The sequence below is a fragment of the Larus michahellis genome, chromosome 4 (assembly GCF_964199755.1).
Source record: "Larus michahellis chromosome 4, bLarMic1.1, whole genome shotgun sequence".
NCBI lineage: Eukaryota > Metazoa > Chordata > Aves > Charadriiformes > Laridae > Larus > Larus michahellis.
In genome coordinates this window covers 34,884,131-34,910,554 of record NC_133899.1, presented here as the reverse complement: position 1 = coordinate 34,910,554, position 26,424 = coordinate 34,884,131, and the positions used below count along the sequence as shown (strand labels likewise).

General features: G+C 41.3%; 3 protein-coding genes, 1 long non-coding RNA gene and 1 other non-coding gene across 14 annotated transcripts in view; 4 read left to right on the top strand and 1 right to left on the bottom strand.

Annotated features, from left to right (window-relative positions):
• Positions 1 to 481: 481 nt before the first annotated feature.
• On the top strand, positions 482 to 555 carry TRNAI-AAU (transfer RNA isoleucine (anticodon AAU)). The gene has a single exon. It is a non-coding gene; the product is annotated as a tRNA-Ile (tRNA).
• A 358-nt stretch (positions 556 to 913) lies between these two features.
• Positions 914 to 13,983, top strand: ZNF839 (zinc finger protein 839). Of its 2 annotated transcripts, none has more exons than XM_074583950.1 (8): positions 914 to 1,856; positions 2,897 to 3,829; positions 5,763 to 6,014; positions 6,759 to 6,851; positions 7,206 to 7,358; positions 9,057 to 9,197; positions 10,203 to 10,341; positions 12,072 to 13,983. In XM_074583950.1, the coding sequence occupies exons 1-8, from the start codon at positions 1,176 to 1,178 to the stop codon at positions 13,046 to 13,048; spliced, it is 3,369 nt and encodes a 1,122-aa protein (XP_074440051.1). In that variant the 5' UTR covers positions 914 to 1,175; the 3' UTR covers positions 13,049 to 13,983. The 2 variants fall into 2 exon arrangements, with proteins under 2 accessions (XP_074440051.1, XP_074440050.1); XM_074583949.1 differs by having other exon boundaries at positions 1,029 to 1,856; positions 2,900 to 3,829.
• A 5-nt stretch (positions 13,984 to 13,988) lies between these two features.
• On the top strand, positions 13,989 to 16,877 carry LOC141742220 (uncharacterized). The gene is made up of 3 exons (XR_012586632.1): positions 13,989 to 14,113; positions 15,383 to 15,439; positions 16,763 to 16,877. It is a non-coding gene; the product is annotated as an uncharacterized LOC141742220 (long non-coding RNA).
• Positions 16,871 to 23,448, bottom strand: CINP (cyclin dependent kinase 2 interacting protein). Of its 6 annotated transcripts, XM_074583964.1 has the most exons (6): positions 22,929 to 22,956; positions 22,392 to 22,552; positions 21,749 to 21,917; positions 20,456 to 20,582; positions 18,759 to 18,888; positions 16,871 to 17,201 (listed from the first exon to the last, which is right to left on the bottom strand). In XM_074583964.1, exons 3-6 carry the CDS (start codon positions 21,823 to 21,825, stop codon positions 16,999 to 17,001), a joined length of 537 nt encoding a protein of 178 aa, XP_074440065.1. In that variant the 5' UTR covers positions 21,826 to 21,917; positions 22,392 to 22,552; positions 22,929 to 22,956; the 3' UTR covers positions 16,871 to 16,998. The 6 variants fall into 6 exon arrangements, with proteins under 6 accessions (XP_074440065.1, XP_074440062.1, XP_074440063.1 ...); XM_074583961.1 differs by lacking the exons at positions 22,392 to 22,552; positions 22,929 to 22,956 and adding an exon at positions 23,268 to 23,448; XM_074583962.1 differs by lacking the exon at positions 22,392 to 22,552 and having other exon boundaries at positions 22,929 to 23,014.
• TECPR2 (tectonin beta-propeller repeat containing 2) overlaps positions 22,936 to 26,424 on the top strand; it is a 45,137-nt gene continuing 41,648 nt past the window's right edge. Inside the window, exons 1-2 of one of the 4 annotated variants that reach the window (XM_074583944.1) lie at positions 22,986 to 23,109; positions 23,738 to 23,982. In XM_074583944.1, coding sequence (XP_074440045.1) covers positions 23,920 to 23,982 — 63 coding nt within the window. In that variant the 5' untranslated portion in view covers positions 22,986 to 23,109; positions 23,738 to 23,919. Of the gene's footprint in view, positions 23,110 to 23,653; positions 23,671 to 23,737; positions 23,983 to 26,424 lie in introns of those variants that run through there. The other 3 variants (XM_074583948.1, XM_074583947.1, XM_074583945.1) reach the window with 3 other exon arrangements.

The window sequence follows — 26,424 nt, the reverse complement described above, 5'->3', positions numbered from 1 at the left end:
TTCGCTTTGCTAAACGGACATAATGGTATTTTAACGTAAGCTTCGAAGCTGAGAAGAAAAGTTGTCTTTTAAATGCTGCATATGTAGTAAAATATTAGGAAAAGGTCAGTCGTTTGTCCGTGCAAACTAAGATCCTAACGATGTATTAAACAGCCTGAAGAGTAATTGCTTTAAAATAAATGCCCGAAATAAATATTTTGCTTAGTTAAGTGAAACTGGACTCATATCCTGGAAAACCTGGGGAAGCGTTAGACTGTTGACTGAGAGGTGAAATCATGAACGTGTCCCTGTGATTGTTACTTCCCAGGCGCTGCGTCTCTGTAGGCAAGGCCGAGGGCTTTTCTAGCCTTGCCGGTGAGTTCGGCGTGTTCCCGCCTGTGTGGGGCGGGGGGAACAAGGGTATCCGTCGCTGCGGTCGGGATGGGAACGGTGGGGTTGGGGTGCGGTTGTCTGCCCGCGGCGTGAAGCGTTGCTGTAAGCTGGCCGGTTAGCTCAGTTGGTTAGAGCGTGGTGCTAATAACGCCAAGGTCGCGGGTTCGATCCCCGTACGGGCCAGAGGCAAACTTTTTTTTTTCTTGTGTCCCAGCGGCGCCGTCCTGCCCGCCGCGCCTGTTCCTGCCGAGACACGCGTGTCACCGCTGCGCAAGGACACGGCCGTGGCGGAGTGGGGGGTTTCACGACCCCTCGACTCCAGCAGAGTGAGGGTTCCTCTCTCTGCGAGGGCGGCCGCCGTGCCGACCGGCCGGCCTGCAGCGTGCTCCGGTCACCCCTTCAGGCGCGTTTTCTTACGTGGGGGTTCCACTTCACGCGTGGCACGCCCTCACTTGCCGCCTGGTTGTTGTCCTTACTCCCCATGGGCATGCGGAACCCCACCAAGGAGGAGCGAGTGGCGGAGTGCATGCTTAGTCTGAAGGAGAGGGACACCGCGCCCGCAGCCGGTTCCTGTCACGCGTGGGTCGCTCCCGCACCTCCGAAGGCTTTTTGCCCCCTCGAAGCCGCCGTCGGTGCTGGGCGGCTCCGCCCCGGGGGCGCGGCGGGCGGCTGCCGGGGGCGCCATTGGCCCGCGCGCCGCCGGTGCCCCCTCGCTTCGCCCCACGCCGCCGAGACCTCCCCGGGGAGAGTTTGGCGGGGGGGGGGCGCGGCGATGCGGCTCCCGCCCGTTAACGCCCGCCAAGATGGCGGCTCCTGAGGAGGGGGGCACCGAGGCGCCGCCGCCCCCCCCTCCTCCCGCTGAAGACGAGCCCCCCGGAGGGGCGGCCGCCGCCTGCGGGGTTCCCCTCAGTGTGGCGGCAGGCGGGGAGGAGGAGGAGGAGGGCGGCGCGGTAGGGCCCATCGTCCCGCCGCCCCCTGCGGAGGGCCCGGAGCTGCTGGCGGTGAGGGAGGAGCTGGCGCAGCGCTTGTCCGGCACCGTCCTCTACCTGCAGGCGGACGGGAGCCTGGTGGAGGGCGCGGGGCTGAGCACCGAGGAGCAGCGGCGGCTGCTGGAGCAGCTGCTGGCCGTCGCCGAGAGCCCGCGGCCGGGCACGGCGGAGCCGCCGCCTCCTCGGCACGCCGCCACGCCGCTGGCCCCCGCCGAGCTCCAGCGGGTCATCGAGCAAGTGAGCAAGGCCCAGGAGCAGCAGAAGCCGCCGCCGGCAGCTGCCCAGCTGGAGCCCGGCCCGGGGCCGCCGCCCTGCCGCGGCGGGGGCTGCCCGCCGCCCCGGGACGCTGTCCTGCTGCCGCCGCAGGCCCGCGGGGCCGCCCCGCCGCTGGCCAGCATCATGCAGAACGCCGCCCAGCAGCTGCAGAGCGTGGCCCAGCAGGTCGCCCTGCAGCAGGGCAAATCCATGGCGGCCGCCCGGCTCCTCCCGCAGAAGGTAAGTGAGGCTGGGGCTGGGGAGGGAGGGAAAGAGGGAGCCTGCGGCGCCCGTTTGGCGGTGATCCACCGCCGAGGGCAGGTCTCGGGTGGAGGAGTTTTAGTATTTTTTTTATTGTTTCCTTTTTTGATTTTTCTCTTCAGTCACACCTGCCCTTGGGTGTAGACTCGAGTCTCACAGCTGAAAGGCACAACTTTCAACGCAGTTTAGAAAAATCTGTGTTTGAATGCAGGCACTAGCTGCTGTGGTCAGTATTTCGGTCCGACTACAAGCGCAGCTGAAACAGCATAGAGGAGCCGTTTCGTAGTGGTTCAGTGGTGATGCACAGGTAGATAATGCATGTCCCTCTTACAGAAAGTGACAGTACCTGGGTTTTCAGCCTGCGTTTTGGGGTAGAGGAGCTGTTTCTTAGTGGTTAAATGGTGATGCACAGGTAGATAATGTGTACCCGTCTTACAGAAGGTGACAATACCTGGGTTTTCAGTCCACGTTTTGGGGTGCAGGGGGTGTCAAGTCATTGGTTCAAGCTGAGGCAGAAATTTGGATGAATGAGGAAGATGAACAGTATCACATACCTCCTCCTAATCATCATCATAAAGGTTTTTTTGAACTGAGCACTTATTACAGTGTGGCCTGGATCTGGTATTTGGCCTGTGTCATTTAGCAGACTGTCGTTCTGCTGCATTTGGTTTGCTGAAGGTTATGAACCTGCTTAAGTGATGGCATTGACTCTGCTATTCCAGAACAGGCCGGCTAGCAGGAAACGAAGGTCTGACATGGGCTAAGAGCAAACTTTACATGCTCTAGTTGAACAGCAGTCACATCAGTAAATGCACAGGAAAGCCCGTAGCTTGAAGGAAGGGAATCTGTGCTTTGATGTTAAATCTGTGCTTTGACGCATTAAAATGGAAAACTAATGATGTGCGTTGGATTCTTTATGGTTTGCTTTAAGGGCATGTGTGTATCATCTTGATAAATATTGTCTTTATTTATAAATACTGTATTTGTGTAATCTTAACTCTTCCTTTTTTCCACAAAAGCAGCTGGAAGCCATTTGTATCCAAGTTCAGCCAGGACAGATGAAGGAAACTGAAAGGCCAATGCCATCATTGGCACCAGTCCAGTCCAAAACTATTACGCTGAGTCAGTCAGTTAGTAGAAATTCCAGCGTACCAGGACTTGGCATTATTAATCCCCAGATAATTAGGATACAGCCCGTTACAGGAACTGAGCAGCAGCAGCAGCTATTCCTGCATAGTTCTTCAGAGTCTCCAATTCAGTTGCTTATGGAGAGACCTTTACCATCTCATGGATCAGTATCCGTGAACAAGATTCCCACATCTAAGATGCTAAATGGACAGAAAGCTACCCATGCCGCAGTATCGGCTACAAGGTCTCCAAATATTACCATGGTTGCAGCCACTTCAGCAAATACTCTGACACCATGCCTTGAAAAAAACCAAAAAGATGACAAGTTAAAAAAATCCTTGAAAGTGAAAACTCGTTCCGGACGGATTTCACGCCCTCCCAAATACAAAGCTAAAGATTATAAATTCATTAAAATGGAGGATTTGGCTGACGGTCATCAGTCTGATTCTGATGACTACTCTGAGCTGAGTATAGAAGATGATGAAGAAGGAAAAGTGAAGGGAAAGGATGCATTATTCAGTTCTTCAAATTATAATCTGAAACCCAAAATGTTTAAATGTCAGACTTGCGAAAAATCCTATATAGGAAAAGGAGGATTAGCAAGACATTATAAACTTAACCCAGGCCATGGACAGCTGGAGTCTTCACCTCAAAAAATACCTTTAAATAAGCCTAATGGAAGTGTATTTGTGGACAGTGCCTGTGGAATAAGAGAGGAAATGATGAGTCCAGCACATTTGCATTCAGTTGCTGTCACTTTAAATAATGAAAATGCACTAGCTACCAGTCTGGAAGAAACTGTTGATTCAAAGGCTGGAGAACAGGTAAAGTGTATTACTTAGAAAAGCTGTCAGTTTTGTGGAAAGTAGAATGGCAATTTTGTAGCTGCATAGTCTTGTACTGCTCAGAAATATCCACTGATATATTAAGTTAAACAAATTTCCCATTGAAGTGCTTTGAAAATCAAATTACTATCTCTTGCAGTGTTGCAGGAGTAGTATTCTTGCATAGGCACATAAACCAAAATGTTCACTGAGTGTTCATTTGTTACTGGTTTTCTGACATAGTTTTCGTCTTGAAAAAACCTTGTCTGCATAAATAGCATTCTTCTCTGCATTCGGATAAGAATACTGTGTACAGTTACAGCCTTTAGCATGACAGACAGCAAGACATCATCTGCTCTATTAGTTTCTGTTACTGAAAAAGCATCATCACAGAAAAATCTCTTATTTGGAATCCAACAGTGGATTGCAGCTTTTCCTAGAGCAGGTTTTGAAAATCTGACTTAGCTCCCCCTGCAAACCAAACACTTTGGTTAAACTTGAGTCTCTGGGTTGGAAGCTACTTTAGCTGCAAATTTTTCTCTGTGGTGTTTTAAGCTGGTCACTTCAAAGTAAAGTTTCTCTTTTAATGTTAAAATGACTTAACATCTTGCAGTAAGAGCTGACACAGCTTCTGTCTAGGAAGAATACTCAGTTAGGTGTAGCAGTGTCACATTTGTTACTTTTATTTGTGAATGTGAAGTTGGTCTCAGAAACATGAAAATTTAGAGCTTAAGATGCCAGTGCAGCAAACAAACCTCCCCCATCTTCTACAGTCTTCTATCATCTTTGGAAAAAGAGAACTGCAGAATACCAAAGTCTGCTCTCTGTATTATGTAGTTGTTACTTCCCTGTGCAGCATTTATTTTACCCAGGATGATGTGAATTTAGAAAAATTTCAGTCTCATACTTACTACTACTGACTGGTAGATTGCTATTGTACCTGCTACTTTTAACTAGCAAATATGGATTCTACAAATTTGCATTTTAACTCGTTGATTTTGTTAAGGGTATCGGTCAGGTAAATACTTTCTAGAAAGAATGGCCAGGTTACTAAAACAGGTACATTGATACAGACAGGAAGGCAATGAAGATCCCCATGCTCAACCTAGTCTTATGTCATATTTAGAATTAATTTAGTAATTTAATCCCTGGATAGAACTGACATAAATTTGCCCTTTTTAGAGCTCTCCTAATCACTAGAATAGTAGGGAAGTACTGAACTTTGGGATGAAAATGTACCGATTGCGAAAAGAAGCCTGGTATACCTCAGTACTATTGTAAACGCCTCTCTCTAAAAGTACTGGGACGTTCTTAGAAATTCTAGCTTGGAAGGGAAGACAAGATGTGTTCAGTAAGAAATCACAGCTTTGATCAGTAAAAAAAGTTTGCATTGAAATCACAATGATAACTGTGTTCTCAGGGAAGAGTAAGGATTTTGAAATGTGGAAATTGGACGATGTATTTGTTTTTATTTATGGGCTTGTCACTCTTCGTGGCTGTTCAGAGTTTTTGTCTTTCATATAAAGTCTTCATGCTTTGACATAGTTACAATAAAAGCCAAATTTTTCTTTGGGTATGTTTTACCGCTAATTAAGATTTATTTCTACAACCTCTTTATTTGAAGAGCACATATTTTACTTCAAAAATGCTAAACATATTTAACTGACATAAACCAGGTCTTTAGTTATATTCCCTTAATCTCTGTATTTTGTGGATCAAAAATGTTAACTTTGCAAATAATGGCATATATGTGTTGCAGCAGTAGCAGTCTTACTAATGTTTGGATTTATTCCACAACTTTCTTTGCAGTTATGCTTGTGTCCAGCTTTGCATTTATTTAATATGCTATTTATTGTTCGCATAGATGAACTTCACTATAAAATTGTCTTCTTCAAAACAGTGAATAAATATTTTTCTCTTTCTTTTAATTAAGACTTGTAAGTCTGCAGAAGGTAGACACTCGTTGGCAGAACAACAAAATGAAACCAGTTCAGGATGCCGGGGACCCATAGCACCAAAAGGACCTGGAAGACCCAGACGATCAAAGAGACGTGGTCGACCAAGGATGGGTGGAAGATCTAGGTGTTCTGGAAGGCTTAGCAGACCTGGTCAGTCCCCTTCAAAGTCACTTAGTAGTGTGTCAGCAGAACACAATGTATTCAGAAGAAAAGCTAGGTTAAAAGAGGTATGGTTCTCTTCTGCAATTACTTCACAAGTATGAGTATCTTTCCCCTGCCCTCTTTTTTTTCCTAATTGCTTATTTAAAAAAAAAAAAAATTTTTTCTTTTTTACATCTTTGTGTACTGACAAGATGAAAGCCTAAGACATCTTCTAAGAAGAAAACATTAAGTTGTCGTTCAGGGAAAAAATACTTTAGCAACACACTGGACAAAGGGAAAATGGGAACTCAGTCTGGAAAGGGACTTTTGACGTGTAGACATACTCTCGCTATCCTTTTTCTGGAGAAGGAAAGCTACTAGCTACTATTATGTATCGCATCCAACAAAGTATAAAGAAATAAACCCAACTGAAGTTGGGCAACATTGAAAATGGAAAAAAAAAAAACCCACAAATAAACTCTTTGGGAGGATAGAATAGAGATTAAAATCCATGCTACTGACACAGTTTTTTGTTTGTTTCCTGTGTGTTGTGGAAGATCCTTTATGGCCACTAAATCTACTGATGTTGCTCTTCTTTCTATGAATTGGCAGCATTGTGGGACTGAGTTTTGTCTGTATATGGGTAGTAACTGTTCTGAGGTTTTCTAATTTATCTCCTCTTTTGATGTTGTATTTGCATCTAGTCTCAAGGCTGCTGAAATATACAGTGTATCTTTCAAAAAAAGTAGTGATATTTTATGTTCTGAATGCGGGATGCATGACCTCTGTAGGCTGCTCTGCTCTAATAAACTCATTCTGGCTTTTGACAGCTAATACAACAATGCAATAATGAAGACTTAATGGAGCTGGCTCTCCCACGTCTTACAAAGCTTGTTACAGTATATGAATTTCTGTTGATGAAGGTGAGGTTTTTTTATGTAAAAATGTTTAATTATTTCAGGGAGACTTCCATTAGTATACATAAAAAGATTCCTTTAGAGATGTATCTAAGTTTCCTAAGTTAGAATTGTGCAGAATGTAGATGTTCTACACATTGCTTATGTTTTACACAGGCAAAAACTCTGGTAGGTCTTTTGATTGAAAGTCCTGCTTTTTGCTGACTAGTTCAGTGGCATTTTTGAATATTCCATGATCTTTAGATTTGAATGTTTCTATTTTAAAATGTTGAACAAAACAAACTGACAGATTTTAATTTAATTATTTTTTAAAATATAGTGAGGGGGAAACAAATCCTTGTTTTCCTCTCTTATTTCTAGGTTGAAAAAGGGTGTCCAGCCAAAGCTTACTTCCCAGATGTGTATAGGGAATTTGAAGACTTGCATAATATGGTAAAGAAAATGGCTTATGATCACCTCAGTAACTCTGATTTGCTGAGTTGCCAGCAGTCTGTCGAAATAAAAGATGCTAAGGTAATAAAGCACTCTGTTTGGAACTGTGATTATTTTGTTTTGTTTTGTTTATTTTAGATGCTTTGTGTTTTTATTTTTCTCTGATAAGCTTTGTCATGCTGAAGAAAACATGTTTTTTGATGAGCAAAAATAGACATTGTTGTAAGAAGTCCGACAACTAAGCGAAGAGAAGAAGAAATCCATAGTAAAACTACAGTTCTAGTTTATGGAAACAGATACAACTAGAAATATTTAAAAAAAAATAATTCTGGCACTAATATCAGTCTTGTCTATCTAGGGTAGTATGAAGCTGCATGTTACTGCAAGGTGTATTTAGCATTAACTGCTAAAAAAAGTACATCATGATGTTTGATTAGGAAGGAGGGGTCTATATTTAAAATGAGTGGCCTTGATTTAAAGGGATAAGTGGTTTCATTGCAAAATGAGGACAAACTGAATGCATCTGTGCAGTTCACAGTCGTACTAACAAATATGAAAGGTAGTGAATACATTAATAAAACTGCAAACCATTATTTCAGTGACTCTTCAGTTTCATTGTTTATGCATATGTATCTAGAAAGACAATGTAGGTTTGGTTTTCTGCCTGGTTGTTGTTCGTTGGTTTGGTTTTGGTTTTGTTTTTTTGTTTTGGTTTTTTTTTTTTTAATGTGGATCTGTTTATCCTTATGGATCCTTATCAATCTGTGTTCCCCTTGCTTAGAATAAAACAGTGCTTTGTACATAGCATATTTTTGGTTTTCCCTTCTCTGTTTCCAGTAGTGAAAACACTAGTTTGTATACTACCTCCAACAAAATTTCTAAACAATGTGCTCATTAAAGCACATCAGCACTGAACTTGCAACTATTAAGAGAGGGGAGTGTACTTGAAAACTCAGAGTAGGGATGGTGGAGATAAGATTTTCGTTCTTATAATAATCCTGGTTTAAAAAATGAAGTCCCATATGGACTATTAGCAGTGGTTAACATTTTTCACTGTATGTACTAAAAAACTTTCTAGAATTACTGTTTGCTTATCCTGCTATTTTGTACGTAACACCGATGTTTCCCTTTGGAGAAATGAAGTAGCACCAAATAAAAGGATGGTGTTGGTACTGGCAGTCCCAGAATGGAACCTCTTTCTTGCTTCTCTTCATTGTTAATGTGCATTCTTAATATAGAATTATGCTTTTAAAAAAATAAAAAAAAAAAAAAGAAAAAACAAAAAAACCCAAAACCCCCAAAGGACACACAGAACAAACAAAGGGAACCTAGCCTTGAGAAGTTGTATAGTAGCACACCTACATAAGGATGAAGCAGAGGAATGGAATGGGAGGGGGGGAAATCCTTAACTATTAAGAGATACTCTTAAACAGGAAGTCTTACATGGTTTTTAAATAATGGAAAGCCTCGACAGTGTTCTTTATTAAACTCTGCTCTTAGTAACTGTCTCTGGATTCTATATATAAGCATTGTACTCTTAATTCTTCTGAGTTTGCCTGTTAATGCTCACCTTGAAATGAAGGTCGTGTTCTATTAACGTGGAGGCTAGTAGAAAACATGGGAGTTTGACTGCTTCATTGAGCTGTGATGGTTGATTGTCAGATTAGACCCCTTGTAGTTCTAGTTCAGCTTTAAGAAAACAAACCAGTATTTCAGCATTTATATAGTCAGATTGGAGAGACTAACTTTTACTTTTTTTTCCTGTAACTGTTTTTAAAGGTTGCTGAATCACTAGGAATTACAGAAATTCTCACTGGAGAACGAAAGATGCAAGGTGTAGACTCTTGTTCACAATGTATAAATAAAGCGGTTAGTGAGCAAGTGCCTGTGGAGATACTGGGACAAAAACGGCTAGCTAAGGTATGGATTATTATGTGAAAAATATATGTGAAAATTAAAAATGAAACTAAGACAAATTAAAAGTTTTAAAGACAGATTATTATTCATTATAAAATCATACTAGTGTTACCTGACTCATGTTAAAGTAAGGCTTTCACTGTGTTTGGAAATATGTAAAGAAGTACTCTCTACTGTGGTATCATGGCAGAGCATATGAACTAGCATGCCAAAGATGTGCTTTGGGAAGACACTTGGTAGCATTCAGGACAGAGTCTCAAAGGCTTACAGGTAATCTTATGCTACAAGGGATGCTACAACTTTGTTGAAGCGTTAGTAAATGTGGGCCCCACAGTGAGAAGGATCCTCATATTCTAATAACTTGTGTTGGAGGAAATGGGCTAACCTACAGCAGGCTCAGAGGCTGGAGAAGTGGTTGCTCTGCTCATTGGTGGTTGGTAGAGGCGCATGAAAACAGTTTCTTTCTAACAAGTCAGTTGACTAGATTTAGTCTGTTCACAGCTGTAGCACGGAGCAGCGTTTCCTCTTCTTGAAAGTCACATCTTTATCGTCCGTCCCCTTAACTGTTCTACTTCTTATTTAATCCAGAGTTGTTTCTGGTGGTGGATAAATAAGACTAGTACTTTGCCGTTTTCTGCCTGTAGTTAAATTTAAAGAGCTGATTAGTCTTCATTAACCGAACAGTCTGGGCAGGCTGTTCATAGGTTGGAGAGAGCTTATGGCAGGTTTCATGCCATACAGCTAATCACAAAGGCTCAGAGAGAAGCTTTGATGTTGAAGCATAGGCTGATTGTTTCACCCAAATATCAAAAGTAAACAGTGGCATTTTGGCGAAGTGTGAGGGTTGTGTTTAAATTCTTACTGTTTAGGAAGACCTTTAGTGTAAAATCCTGTTTTCACGGAGAGTATTGGTTCACTGCCATGAAGTGCCCACAGTTAGTTTGTGATCTTTTCCAATATTGTCAGCTGTTACGCTGGCAGCCAGTTAATTATCTCTTGTATTGACAGAGCTCAGGGGAGGAACTGTTGCCATCAGCCAAAAGGACCAAGTTAGAAGACGTAACGGAGAATGTGAATAATGCTTATGCCAGTCAAGATGAAGTGAAGGAAAAGAGTGGGAATTTGTGTACACTGTTTGAAAAAGATGGTAACCTCTTCAGATTTTCTGATTCTGTCCTGTTGATAGGGGAGCTGAACAAATCTCTTTGTTCTTCAAGCTACTGTGGGTTTTGTCTTAAGGTTTTGTTTCTTACCTTGTTTCCCAAGTCCTTCAAAATCAGCTGTTTAACTGGAAGAGGCCTCACGGAGGGGGAAGAATATTACAGATGATGCAGACCACAGCAGTAGCTCAATTCTGAATGCATGATAATCCAGTTATTGCTGCTACTGCAGCCCGTCCACTTCCTGTCTGCCGTCCCTTATAGTGGAGATAGTGCATGACCTTTGTGTCAGCAGCAGGAGAGCAGAGGAAGAGGAAGCAGCGTGTGTGTCCTTCCTCTTTGCCCCAGCAGGCTGCGATAGCAGAACCATCAGAGCTTTGTGGATCCTGGGGGAGGGGGAGAGCTGGTGCTGGTTGTCCTGTATTCCTGGGGAGATGCCGGACCTGAAGACTGTAATTGAGGCAACATTTTGCACCACAGTCTTTGGGTGGTTGCCTTTCTTTTTATCCCTCCTTTGTCTTTATTCCCCTTGCCCCTCAGACTGGCAGAGTAACAGTGTATTAGAAAGGAAAGTGAGATGGGTCCCCAGCTGTAATCTCCCAAAACTCCACTGGTTTTTTATGTGAAAGTGTTGCAGTAATTCGGAGGCACTATAATCACCATTGCGAGAGATTCCAGCCCTTACCCATGTCTAGTAAGATGTGTATATCTGTACTGTCCTCTTGCTTTCTATACGTCTCCTTTTGGTGTTGCTGCAAGATGCTTTGCTTTTGCCCTTTGCATCTCTTTCTGTCAATGGTTGGCTTTTTGTTTCCCCCCTTAGTTTACTTTTCTTTCTCTGAAAGGCTTTCTGCATGACCGTGCTTATTTCTTGTTGTATTATGATTTGCTTCTGGGCTATGAGTTTTTAAAATGTTGTTTCACTTGCACCTGCTGATAGGGCTTTTAGTCTACAGCACAAAAAGTTAAAAATGGTCTGCAGCGTTAGGCCCCCTTTGTTGTGCAGTGGTATCTTTCATAACAAAAAAAAAAAAAAACACCAAAAAACCATAACCTACTTGTTCCTTTTGATCTTCCGTAATAAAAACAGACAGCTCATACTACTGCAGCTTAGGAGTTACTGTTCAACTACCTACTGGGTTTGTGACCTGGCTGTTGGTCCAGGTCAAATATCTGGTAAAACGCACTAAATTTCTAGTGTTTTTTACCTTTTCTGTCACAGGACAAAAGTGCTCCTGGGGCTGTTAGCACAGCTAATTAGATATGTAGTAACTTGGTGACATGTCTGAGTCCAGGATAAGCTTGATTATCAACAGAAATTTTGTCAACTTTAAATGCTTTTGTCAATTTACTAATGGTAATGGGGATGAGCAGCTGACTACTTTGTGCCTGGTCAGTTCTTTACCTTTTAACGTTTACCAGCTGTATACCAGATGGAAAAAAATTGAGTTTGACTTCCAGGCCAGGTTGTTTTCAGGATTAACAGAAAAACGCTGCTTCTAATGTAAGATCCCTCGGTATGGAAATACTCAATAATATTTCATTATCCAAAATTCCTTAAGTATTTTTATACTGACTTCCTCAAGTGCTGTGAAACTCTTGCAAAGTGCTTCAGATTTGCTAGTTTGGGGGAAGAAAGCAGGGAAGCAGTCTAGCTTTATTAGATTCTAGCAATATTAGATTCCCCAACAAAATTACATTTCTTTCGTCTTTTCAGGTTTTATTCCATTAAATGGAGAAATCGTGCTTTCAGAAGACAGGCATATCACTTGCTGCACAACTGGAAGTATGTTACCAACAGCAGAGGAACATAATTTACTTGTTGATTCAGGAGTTAGAATCGATGCTGAAAATTCAGGTACCTTCTCCCAGACTGTGAAAATGAGGATAGAGTATTCCCAAGCAGTAAATATACAGGGACCAGATATGGCAGGTGACGCCTCTCTGCTACACGCGGAAGTTGTATTGCCTGTTGAAGCAGATGGGTCCCCTGAAGTAGTTCAAGCGCACTTTGTGAGTGAGAATTCAGCAGGTGGACTGTCAGCTCCTGAACTTTGCAGCTCTGTGTCAGAAAGTGCAGCGGGCAGTCAGAGCACTAACTTACCGACAAGCAAAGAAAATGGTTACAATCAAAAATATCAGAAAGTGCAAGAAGAAAACCATGATTCTGCAGTTAAAGAACGTTCTGGACAACTTCACAATGCTGATATCACTGATGAGATGCAGGAACTTGAAAAAGTTTTTTCAACAAACATTGTGCCAATAAACTACCCACACAGTGCTCAGACTGAGTCGCACCAGGACCCTGTCCACGAAGCCTCCCTGTCTGCTCATGTGAACCATGAAAACATGAATGAATTTTGCGGGACAGGGGAACAACATGAGCTGGAGAATACAGTTACTGTAGATGAAACTGTAGCCTTTGAGATTACTGATGAGAGCCATGATTTTTTGTCTCAGGGACATGAACAGATTTTTATTCAGACTTCAGACGGGCTTATCCTGTCTCATCCAGATACTGCTGTTTTGTCTCAGGCAGAAGGCATCGTTATTGTAACCGATTCCAATGGTACGACAATGCACATTCGCACACCTGAGGGGATACCTTTGGAAACTGTGGAAGCACTACTGGCAATGGAAGCAGATGGCCAAAGCGAAGATATTTTGCTCTCGCAAAGTGAATTGGAGCCATAAATTAGAAAACTCTATATGCTTTCTTCTGGAAAAGACTGACTCTATAAAATGTATATTTTTCTAATGTGAGTACTGAAATAATTGAAATTTAACTTATTTGTAAACTGTTTCTATGCCCTGTACTTTTTATAACTTATGTTTATATAAATCTAGCAGCATTGCAACCAAAAATTCTAGAATTAACATCGTTCTATTTGCTTTATATGTTGGGGGTGGGTGGAAAGCGGAAATCTGTCAACCCTAAAACTGTTGCACTATTCCCTTTTGTTACATAATTCCTTTTCTCTCTCCTGCCATCTAAAAATGCAGTCAGTTGTACTGCTGTTCAGCAGTGATGTGCTGTGTGCTGGCAAGCTGTATATGGGTAAAATAAAAACTATATTAAAAATGTGCGTTTTCTGTGCCATTGAGATGACAAAACACTTCGTTAGTGCACTTTCTTAAAGCTACCTTGAATATTGATTAGCATCTAGACTTGATGTGCGTAAATCTGCCTGGAAAAATGGACAGTTTTAAATATAATCCAGACTTGTGCGTTCCAGGAACAATGTGACAACCTAACTGATCCTTAAATAAGCATCCAAGTTAGGGACAAAAATAGCCTCAAACAAGATCCGATTTGTACTGAACTGCTGTAAATGTATTTAAGTATGCTTGTCTAACCTTTAAAAATTGCTGTTACTTAGAAATGTGAAGGTGTGTAAGTAGTGATCTGATTTTCCTTAATGAGATAACAGATTCTTTTTTCACTTTAGTCTGTGACAGTCTGTTTTTCTTAGAATTGTATTATATTTTTTCTTTCAGATAATGCATTCTTTGTCAGTTCTAAGCTGTGACCTTCCTAGTAACTCCACACTGCCCTGTAATATTTAATCATAATAAAAAGGTATCCTTGACTATAATCCCCATTTCTCTATGCAGACAGAAAATGTACCAAATTATTTACTGCTATCTTGTATTTTTGTCATACTTTCAGTATGTTGCTTGGATGACAGTATTTTTGCGGAGACCTGTGTAGCAGCTTCTTGTCCAAGGCACCGTCTTTTCTTTCAAGAAGCTTAGCAGGTGAAAAAGAACACTCTTAAATGACTAGTATTTTTATTTTGTTCATAAGCTATTGTAGATGTTACTGAAAATTGGTAACCCATTTAAAATGTGTGTGTTGCCTCATTGCTAAAGACATGAGGCTACTGAGATAACTGGATAAATCAGCTAAAAGGACCTGTAATATGCAGGAGAACTGTTCTTAAATTAAGTATGAACACTGATTTTTCATGGTCTTGTTACTGAGCAGAAACTTACACTAAAATTGAATCTAAACAGGAGAGAGGACAACTTAGAGATGAAACAATCTGCTCTACTGTATCCCTTTAACATAGTGGGGTTTGGTTTTGGTTTTGTTGGTTTTTTTTTTCTTTTTTGCCTTGGTTGCCTAAATAGGAGGTTAATTTTGATTAGACAAAACACTGCTTTTCATGTGTGGATCGGAAAGATGTCATCATATATTAGCAAGCTCCTGTATGGTGGTTGGGTTTATGGTGTAGTTTTTGGTTTGGGTTTTTTCCCCTCTTTTTTTCAGGAGGTGGTGATGGTAAGAGGCTACAGGCCTACCTTATAAGTGAAGATACCATGCAAAGCAAGGTTCTGGTGGTCTTTCAAAGTTTTTGATTGCAGTGAGCAATTCTTTATTACATTCTTTTGTACTGACTGTCTAATAACTACATCTGAGGGCTTCAAATATAACAATCAACTGCTTAGAGCTACAATGGCAAAACATCCCTGCAATGATTTTGCAGTAATCTTCTTGTGTCTGATAGCAGTCAATGAGCAAGGGGGTCTGCGAATATGAAGACCCCTTCCTGAAGAGCTTATTTCCTCTAAGAAACAAGAACAAACCACAGTTTCCACCTGTGCAGAAAATTACAATTTGCTTCAATTCTGCCTTCCCTATTGATTTGCACATGCTGGGAAATACAATACACCTACTCTCATCTTAAAAGAACAATTCTATAAGTGAACCAACCTTTTCTCCTTGGAAAATATTTTTCAAGTATGAAGGTGTTTCCATAGTGACAAAGGCCTGACCCTACTCGGTTAAATTAAGGTGGCTGTTAAAATAGGTGGAGTGCTTGCACAGAAAAATAAAAAAAGCCAACAAAGCTATTCATAACAGCTTGTATTCTCCTTGAGTTACTGCAGAATTTCTTTTTAGATGCTAGAAATTTGAGGTAAGAAATAGAACACTATTAAGCTTCAGAAACAACCTCATTGTTGAACAGAGCAGCATGTCGAGAAAACTTTTCTAATCCATGTCTGTCTGTCCCATTATTGCAGGAAACTCGTGTATTTTCCCTTACCAAGCTTACGGGGTTTCAGCTTGGAACTCGTTAAGTAAGTGACCCTACTTTTCCTATCAGAAATCTGTTCCAGAGTCTCTCACTGTTTTAATTAGATTTTTTCTAGTGTCAAACCACGGCCATTATGGTCATTTCATAGCAGTGTGCATTTCATATTACTGTCTTTTAGTTCAAATAATTGTTTCAAGGAGAATCAAGGGTAAACATCTGTCAGGGCGCAACAATGAGTCAACAGCACTTAGAAACACTACATAACCGTGTGAAATCTAAATCAACAGTTTATATAGGAACAGGCCATACAGGCAATCAGTAAGTGGCAGGAATTCAGACTATTTGTCATAATGAAGTAAGCAGAAGGTCTAAATTCACTACACATTAGGGATTTAACTAAAAATTTGATGATACAGCAGCATAGTTTCGACATTGTAATACACTTTTCTGAAAAGTGCTAATTTGCAATAGCAGCTAAGAGTTACTAAGGCTGGGTAAGTGTAGCAGCTTCTCCATGCTACCCAGCTCTGATGTAACAGTATGCTACGGTGATTATTATGTCTTTAGGAGTGAAAGCATGAAAGCAAAAAAGGCTATTGAATTCCACTTCAGCATTTAGCCTTTGCATTAACCGTTTCTCCTGAATGCACTCTCTACTCTCTTTACCAAGAAGGCAGCATAAAAAAGCAAGACAAGAATTTGAGCCACCAATTCTTGTAATGTAAACTGCTAACCAAAAATACAGAGGGGCATGCCTATATACCAAAACCACTTGACATCAGAAACAGTAATCCAAGGAAAAACTCGCTGAGACTTGCGACAGCAAACAATATGGGATAAGGCCATGACTGAAGCAGGTCTTGTTTTTATTATGCTTTCATGAAACATCTCTAGAACAAAAAAAGTTACAATGAATTAAAAGAGACAAGACCTTTTCATATAACAGTTGTGGAAGGGTGAGTTGTACTAAACCTTCCCACTGTGCTAGTCCAGGCTTGGATCACTCTTCAAGGGTGACGTACCTAACCGCATTATCAAAACCAAACCAGAATTTACACTAGTGCCTGCGACAGCATTTCAGAACCACATACCAAAATATGTGGATCCTTTTGGATCCACTCTTGGATCCTGCCTTTTATGCTTTCCTTTCCTTTTCCCCATTTATAAAGCAAGTACGAAAGCCCTGTTATGTCTGAAAAAAACCAAAACACAAAAGATCAAGTGCTGAATTTCTATGGTGAAAGGGACAATGTAGATCTTTTAGACTGTCAAGACTTGAAAAGTAGTTAAATTCTTTGCTTTAGGTGTCTGTGTGCATTGAATCCCCCCAGACCACCAAGTAGTGCTTACCTCTTTCTGATTACAGGGGACTTAGCCTCCTACCTGTAGCTTCTCTATTGCATTTAAAGTGGATAAAGCAACCAAAACCAGATTGTCCCATGCAGAAAAGTGAGTATCAGCTGAGACAAAATAATAAATACAAATAGACAAAAATATTTTTAATAAGTTTTACAAAACTCAGCTTACGTAGTAAGCCTTGCAATTTGCCATTTCAGTTTCATGTAAGCATTATTAGAAGCAAACCGTGGAACATTTGAAATTCTAGCACTGTCTGTGTCCTGTTTCCAGCAGCATGGCTTCGAGTAGTAGTTTGCTGCTGTTCTCAATGTAAGGCTGGTACAACCATGATGATAAATAGACCATCATCAGATCCTGGTCGGCAGAATGAGCAATGTCTTGTACAATTGTTTGCTTGAGTTGGAGTTCCTTCTTGTACATTTCAGAGAGCTTCAGAGAAACCTCGACTGAAATGGATTGAAAAACCAAGCACATTGACCACAACATTTCAGCAATTCTCCAAAAGTTAAATCATACTTGTAATATGTTGAACATTAAAAACCCCCTACCTTACATAAGATATTCCCCATATTTAGACATCTGGGTTTTTACAGCATTAATGTTTTTACACTAGAATATAAAACACGATGTTTTATATGTATTTGTTTAATTATTAATTAAATATTATTAATTATATTATTATATTATTAATTATATTATATTATTAATACGATGTATTTGTTTAATTTCCTCAGCTTTTGGATGTATTTTACACACGTGATTTTGACATGAATCCCCTTTTAATTCTAGAATAAGCAGTGGTATTGATTCTCAGGACCCACTGTAAAATTAGCAATTATAACTATTCTTTCAAATAACTGAAATTTGATTTTAAAATTTGGTAATGCTATCTTGAAACACAAGCTTCACATTTGAGAGTCATTGTTGATTTTAGCTAATCTAAAGGATGTCCTCACATGCTGTCAGGCACTTTAGCAATGCACGATCACCAATAAGCGATACCAAGAGTGAAAAGTTTTATGAACAACAGACCAAAACTGAAGCGTGTAATGTAAAAACTAATATTGTTACTAGTTATGTTAGTAGGAGGGTTAAAATATGTAATAATCTTTATTGTTTGACTTTCTAAAAAATAAACCACACAAACTATTTTTAAAGAGAGATTGATCTTGTGATTCTAGCTTAGCCTTAACTATCACTACCTTCAGGAGGATTTAGTCTTTCATGGAGTAGCGAGCATCACTAAATGATTCAGTGACAACGAGCGTTTTGACAGCACTTGTCTTTGTCATTCCTACCCTTTTAAGCTGACAGAAACTAATACATAAAATCCCCACTGACTCGTGGTAATGAAGTAGGAAGCAGGGCCTCACAAAGGTACAATGCTCACTTCACAGAGGCAGCAGCTGGTTTGCAATCAGGCTTCTCTTGAATTCAAAGTTTTAAAACTGTGGTAATACGAGTTGGGAGGCCGCACCTTTTGCCATCAAGCGAATGCTAAAAGAATATTAACAGTAGACAGTAACTGAACATTTCTTTACTTGTCTTGACTGACATTGAGATCAGAGGAATTTTTCTTTGGCTGCCTGAGAATTAACTGAGGTGTAGCTTGTTCTTTGCATTCAAGGATTTCATTTCAGTGTCAAGTAACAAGTCAAGTCAGTTAAGCCTATGGCTTAACGCTACCAAGTTGCAAATACATCTCTATAAAGGAGGTGGCTGTTGCAGCTTGGACACTGTAAGCTGCTGACAAGCTTAGTTTTATGCTGTAATTGTTGCATGTCAGACAATGCTTGGCAATTCATACAAGCAGTCATCAGCAGTAACCCTAAGCCAAGTGATGTATTCATGTGTTTATTGATTAGTCAATTATAAAGGAGACAGATACTCTCTCTTTCTCTCTAAGGCAAGACACCCAGATAAAAGGGTTTATTTTCCAGTCCTAAATTAGATGACATCAACGACACAATGCAATTAGCTAAGTTAATCAATATTTTACTTACAGAAGTATGGTGTAGGCCATGTATGAAAGAAGGGTGCTGTGCATTTCCCAGCTCCATGGTGGAATGTTTCCAAGTCACAGATTGCTTTAGTAGTTGAAGTAAGCTTTTCCATTTTCAGTTGTATTTTTGTCTGAAAATGATGAACATGTAAAGTTAATGAATATCTCAGGAACATTAGGTTACTATAATCTTAAACATTTTTTTAAAACATGCTATTTCTGAAGAGTATTTAGTCTTAACATTTCTAACTCACTTTTTTTAACTCCAGACAGGAATCAAAGCTGGAATTTATATACAGATTTAATATGAGACACCCTAAAATTTTGAACACTGCAGATATGGCTTATTGACTCTGATTTTGCGTAATTCTTTTGTTTCCCCCATGTAGAAATATATTAAAGTGTGCTCTCATTTTTTCACCTCTCTGGGTTTTTCCTGTAGCGATTTAGCACTGGGGAAAAACATCAGACTGTCTATGAACAAGTGTGACACAGGCTCTATAAACACATGCTTTCTTACATTACCATGTCAAGGTGATTTAAATTTGATTTCAAAAGATCAGCGGCAGGTGAGAAAAGCAGCTCAAGCTACAACTGACAATATATCTAGGCTGATTTAACAGCTTGCTTCAAAAAACAGGTCATTCCATACGCTTTCTTCATGTTCACCTAAGTTTATGCATTACTGATGGGGACTAATATTTACAAGAAAATGGAGCTTTAAGTCAAGAAGCTAAAATACAGATATTTCTATAAACTCGTAAGCCGGTACATACTCATAAGGAATAAAAAATAAAATATGTCTGTAGTAGCTATTTTTAGTATCCAGTCTAACACTGGCTGCTTAGACTCAGGAGTAATAAAAAATTTGCATCAACATACTGGGTAGACTGAATACGAAACTACCTCAAGGAAAAAAAAAGAAAAAACAAAAAAATTACTGTTACTTTTTCCCACAGAACAAAATTTGAGGCAAATATAGTTGCTTTCCTGCTTATTCTTCTAAATACTGGACTGGTATCCTGTCTATATAAAATAAATAGAACTATATTTTTTTTAATGGACCTCCACTATGGCAGAAGGTTGTAAAAGTTATTTTTAATAAGAATTTTAAATTACAGTATCAGGCAAAAAAAAATTATTTTTGTTTCCTGTCAAACTGACAGGTGACATTAATTTCTAGCAATGTACCCACAAAAAAGGTGGGTTACATAATAATTATCTTACTCTACTCTCTAGAGAAGGAGTTCTGTGCAGAAAATGCCGGTAGGCAGACTAAAAATATAACTGCATTATGTCCGATCAAAGATAGCTGCAAAGATATGATGGCAGGTAAAGCACTGTTTTATGCTTTGTTGTTGGTTTTGTTCTAAACAGAGGGAATATTCAGGATGAGAGAAGACAAAACAGGTGCAGTTTTAGCGTGCATTTTTGTATGACTCGTTTTCAGACCACTTTATAAAGGGAGGAGTAAAATTATAAGCAGAAGGCAGATACAAAAACAACTTTCAAATTCACCAGTTAAGCAAATAAATGGTGCATACTGGATTTATAATCATTTAGGTTTGAAGCCAAAGAACCATGAATAAAAATCCCAATTTTCTGTTTACAATGAATACTTGAGGACTTTTCCTTATGTCATACTTGAACACAGTTGGAATTGATTTGTATTGACTAAGACTGAAAAATAAGCATTACCATATGCTTTAAGGTCTGAAGTAATTCTGCACAGCAATTGTCCAGCTCTTCGTTGTATTTTGGAGTTGGCTTTTCAGACTCTGTGGCACTGTTATCACATGCTATCTCCAGTTTGTTGTCTTGAAATCTAAAATAGAAACGTAAGACAAAGGAAACAACTGCATATAGGTTTACTTGAGCTCTGCAGATTTAAAATCGATGGGGTCTGATCCTACACAATCTCTCTCTCATGGGCTGTTCATGAGAATTTCTACATAAAAAATAGTAAGAGACATAACTAGCCATGTAACCAATTGGGGCTGGTACCATAATCTTCAGAGGAACACAGAATTAGTCTACCTTAGAGCACGTGCTTGAAAAAACAGTTGCAGGTGTCAAGATGATAACACCTCTTCCTATTTACCTTGCCCCTGTGTTGGAGGTTATTCTCCTGTAATGGACAAGGCATACCCAGGCTTCAGCTGCCCCAGCCGACAATCTGGTGCCTCACCACAAACTCACTTTCATGCCCAATTTAAGCCAAGCCATTTAACTGTGAACGCAGAGCAGCTAATGTGCAGACACCTAGGCTGTCTTGCTGACTTTTCCACAGAAGCTGTAAACTTAAGAGAGGGGAGAGGGAGTTGCTAGAGAGCAAAAGCAACATCTGACACCATTACAGCAAAATATTCCTGAGCTTGTACCTGTCAGACAAACCCTGTTCAGCTGTCAGGACTCCGGAGAAGTTTCTTCTCAAAACCCTAGTTATAAGTTCCTCATTACAGCACAAAGGGAATAGCTCTACCAGTTATCTTTTTCTTTTATTTTTTTTTTCTTCAAATCATCAGTACTATAACTTTTTTGTCTACATAAATCACTGATTCTTTCTTTAAATCTGCTGAGTTTTTAACTTTAGTGAAATCTGGTAATATTGGCCTCAGTGTAAATATGCAAGTGAGTAAGGGAACTCACATAGGTTGAGATCTATAGGATTAGATTCTAACTTCCTACATTATGTAAGTATTTTAAATATCCGTTATGCCTGACTATGTATAATAAACATCTTCCATTTCTTGCAAATATCATTACTTTATGAGATTATTTTAATCTTTATGAGACATTTATTATTTGAATGCCAATAGTTTACATAACCAAAAAGTGCAGCTACTGAGTTTGATCTAAGAGCTAGCTTATCCACTCTAACATCTTTCTCCCATCTCCAAAAATAACCTTCTAGTGAAGAAAACAGATTAATTTCTCAATAAACGCAATCTTTATGCTGTCTTTACTTGTATGTGTTATTAGCATACTTACTGCTCGCTGATCTTCATGTTGACTATTTTGTTTGCTGCAGTAAATCCATTATCATTCAGTCTCTCCCATTTCATCATTAAATTGTGCCAGTCTGCGGCATTATCTTTAATTTTTCTTGCACTGACAGATAAAACAGGTCTTCTTGGGGTACTATCAGCAGGACTTTTTGCTATATGAGAAAATAAAGAAATTCAAGCTATTTAAAGCATGCAGAAACACATCAGTGTGCCGGCCAGCAGCTGTTTGTGTGAATGATTTCTGTGCGTTACTGCTGAATATTGATTAAAGTAAAATGGAATTTACATTAGCTGTCTTCACTCATGAAATCCAGTTCTTTGTCTATCAGCCTTGTTAATATTTACAAGAAAATAATGTTATTAAAAAATGCAAGCGTGTTCTGAGATGTGATATTGTAACATGGAGAGCAGTGGCTTTGCGATACTGGCCAATCTAGCAGACTTCTGTCAATTTAGGATAGTCAAATGCTAACACAGCGTATGATGGTAAGAAATCACAGCAACAACTACTGCCTGCATGCAATGCTCATGCCACGAATGAGCACTGAATTAATTCAATTCACGTCTACATGTGAGCAGTTATTTGGGAGAAAGCTGGGTCCTACTGGAGACGGCGGGTGCTTTACCACTGAGCCTAAAGCCCGCATTTCACCATGTGTCGTCGGAGGGACCCCACGGCAAGGGGAATCTGCCATACACCGCTCCAGCATCGCCTCTGGGGAGGGTGGCGAGTGGCCGCACCTTCACACCTCCGGCCCTGCCCCAGGCAGCAAGGGGGCTGCAAACCCTGCTAGCATCAATTACTTATTTTTAACTTTTATTCACAGGGACGCTTGAAAAGCGGTCACAAACGCGAAGCCCACACACACGGGGGTCACTCCCTTCTCCCGGGGGTAACGAGCGAGGTGCTGGGCACCTTCCTCACCCACATCCACGCGAGAAAGTAACACGCCGGCGGGCAGGAAGGGCACCACAGACACCTTATTAATTTACTTGTGAAGCACCAGGGCCCGGCCTCCGGCTGCTCCCCGGGCCTGATCCCAACCCTCCGCCGCACCTCGCTCCCGCCAGGGGAAAGCAGCCGGCCTCAGGGCCTGGCTGGTGGTACCGCCGCCCGATGGGGCCACGGGAGGGGAGCAACCCCCACGACCGCCCTCACTCACCCGCCATGGCGGCGCCCCGCGGAAGTGCGCTCACGTCCGGCCCCGCCCAGGCCCGGCCCCGCCGAGCGGCGTAGGCAGCCGGGGCCGCCGCCGCCTCGGGGCCTTGGCGACGCCGCCGCCGCGCTCTCTCCTTTCACCCCACCGCTGCCGGCAGCTATGGCTGCCCCGCGCTCCTGAGGAGGTGAGTGGAGCCGCCTCTCTGCGGGGGCTGCCTGAGGGTCTGCCCCGGCTCTCGCTTCCCTCCCTAGTCGCCGCAAGCGGGGCCTGCCGCGGCCGCCTGTTGCGGCCGGGGTGAGCCCGGCCGGCGAGGGGGTGCGGGCCGGTTCTCCCGCCCCTCACCTGGCGGCTCCCCTTCGGAGAGGGAGCTGTGGTGTGTGGGGAGGGCGGCGGGTCCGGCGGGGGGGAGGCGGCCCTTGGGGACCAGCGGAGCGGCTGGAGGGACTTCGCCGCCCCCCCACCTCCCCAGCCCGGCTGGGGCTCCGGGTCCGGGCGGTAAATCCGGCATAAGCTGAGGTAAATCCGGCGGGAAGGCGAGCCGGGGAGCCCCCGGCTGTGTCCCCCCTCCCCTCTCAGGAGCTGCAACCCCTCAAGCGCCAGAACGCAGCGCGTTAGGAAGGAATGCTTTAAAACACCTGCCGGAATATCGAAATACATTGAAGGAAGGATGGCTTCCCAGAGAAACGGGGTGTACCGAGGCCATCAGAGTAAAGCCTTGGTGTACCTGCATGGGCAGTGACCACAGGTGCGCCTTTTTCTGCCCTTTCCGTCTCTGTCACCTAGGTTTGTGGTGTGCTCTTTTTCTTTCAAAGGAAACTATTCTGAGCCAAAAATGCAGCATTTCACGAGCTGCGTGAAGCGACGTGTGTGTTAATCAGGTAATTGTGCCTGGTGTGCTGGCAGGTCCTCAGCCCCCAGAGGGGCTGGTGAAGGCAGAGCTCCTCACCTCCGCAGGGTCTGCGTTCGCCTGCTCCCGCTGCCTGGCGGCTGCTCGATGGGAAAAGCCCTGGAGATGCGGCAGTTGAGTGACCTGCTCCTTAGGCTCAAAACATGGGAAGTATTAGGAAATAAAACCACTTGTCTTTTAATTGGCAGGATCTAGCTGAGATCGGAGACCGTTGTGTTTAGCTGTGGTCATATATATATGAGTTTGTTGCTACTCTGAAGGGCTTAAATTTAAGTTTTTATGCCAAAGAATAAAAAAAATCCTAGAGCTGTTTGTCCCTCTTGTACAGACAGGGCACTCGGGCTCAGAGAAACGCAGTGACATCTTTAGTCTCCTGCAGTCAATCCGTGGCATACCCTGGCACTGAACCTTTAGCCACTGCCGATCTGTTTAACTGTGGGATTATCTCTCACTTTAGTTGCCTGTGTTAGGTAGCATTGAGCCTTGTTCCTATTTCTGAGACCAGAGAAAATTTTTAAAAAAAGCTTGTTTTTCAAAGCATGGCCTTGACTGCAGTATTTAAAAGTTTGTTGTGAACTTTGTGAGTTGAGGAGGAAGGACTCCCTTTGTCTGGGTATTGTTTTTGATGTGCAACATAGGGTATTTTTCTCTACTTTATCTCTGCTGCAGGATAGCTGCTTAGCACAAGCTGATTTGCCCTGTACAGCTGTTATGTACTTCAGAGTAAGCGTGGCTGACACAGTGAACATGCGCATCCAGTTCCAAAATCTGTCTGAGAAAACAGATTATATCCAGTTTGCCTTTGATTAATGAAGTAGGAAAAACAGATAACACGTAATCCTAAAGCTGTTAATAAAGAGAAAGAGACTACATGTGATACACAGTTGTGATGAGGGGGGTGTTGGAGACTTTCAGCTCAAAAGCACAGAATTGTGGTGTTTGTGCAGAGTTTTTTTGATATATAGGCCACATTGCAATTCCGTAGTCCTTCATATGTTTGTTTGGTGTAGATAAAATTACTTAATTAGCAGTATTTTTAGTAAAGTGATGATTTGAGCTTCCAGTTGTATGTTTTCGCACAAGCATTGCAAGTGTTTTGTTAGTATGTAAACCACTTGAGATGAAACTAATTTGTGTATAATGGCAAGAAATTATAGTTTATTGATACATTTTTGACTGTACAGTGTGAATGGGTTATAGAGAGCAAAACTTAATTTCATTTTTTTACAACTTTGCCATCAGAGAAGACTGAAATAAGATTGCATATAAATTTCTTGAAGAGTGCGAACCCTAACCTTACAGCAGATTTTTTAAATGTAACTTAGTATATGACAATAAATAATTCCCCCCAGTGTTTTCTGTGGGGGTAAAAACCCCTATCAAGCACTCCCTTTTTTTTCTCTTTGTAAATTAAGTGTAAACTTACAAAACATGCATCAGATCGCATGATCAGGGTTGTTGTAGAGGAAAGAGTACTAGTCCTTTTCTGGATAATAGAAATTTCTATAAGACCCAAGTTCTTAATGAGCTATTATGTTTTTAACAGTTTAGTTGGATAGGAAGTTGGAAGGATAGGTGATGGAAATAAGAGAGAGGATGAATTTTGAGGACTTGCAAGGTCCATTGGCAACTGGGGAGTGTGAGCTGGTTCCAGCTATGAGAGCGGCTTGGGATGATGACAGATGTGTGTTGTAGGAGTAACAAAGGGGACTTAAAAAAACAAAATATGTGAAATTCATGAGGCAGTAGCTGACGAGCGGTAGAAGTTGAGCTTAGACAGAAGAAGATTTGTACGTGTGAGACTCAGGACAAAGAATGGATTTTATTTTATTAGAAAAAAAGAAAAAAAAAAAAAACCAGCAGCAAAATTACCAAACTGGCAAAGCAGCATGTTTAGAACAGCAAACAAGAGACTTTAGCAGTGGGTTCTCTTTTTATTTAGTTGACTGTAGATAGAAAATAGTAAATACTGAAGGAAAGAGCAGGAGGCCTAAAATATTGGATAGGAAATAAATGGTGTGTGAAAATATTGTGAAAGGCTAGTTATGCACTGAAGTTATCTGTTAACTTAGTAAAAACTCTGAAAGGAATTATTCATTCAAAAATAGTTCGGACACACAATCAGCTAGTCCTTGTGATATTTTATGAAATAGGTATCATGACATGTAGTAAACACTGGAGGAGAGTTGAATTAATTTCTAAGCTCTAGCAAGCAGTACAATTGAGAACACCTAATAACTGCTGCTAGCTTATTTACTGTCAGTTTTTGTAACAGAGATGAAATATGGGTCCAGTAACCAGTCTTTATTGCTGCAGTCTTGTCTAACATGGGCTTGAATGGGTAATGTCATGCAAGTAATCCTTTTGGATTTAGTGGAATTGTATGTTGACAGCAAGTGTTGCAGGGCCCAAAGCCAGTGTGCTGAATGCACTTGTACAATAACTGAAATAGTTTGAAAATTGAGACATCAGATCTTTCTGCAGTAATGGAGATATTAAACTAGAGCAGCTATATTTTTTTCTAATTTTGTTGATATACACCGCGAGCAATGTGTGAAGCTGACAAACAAATATCATTTTCCATCCTTAGAG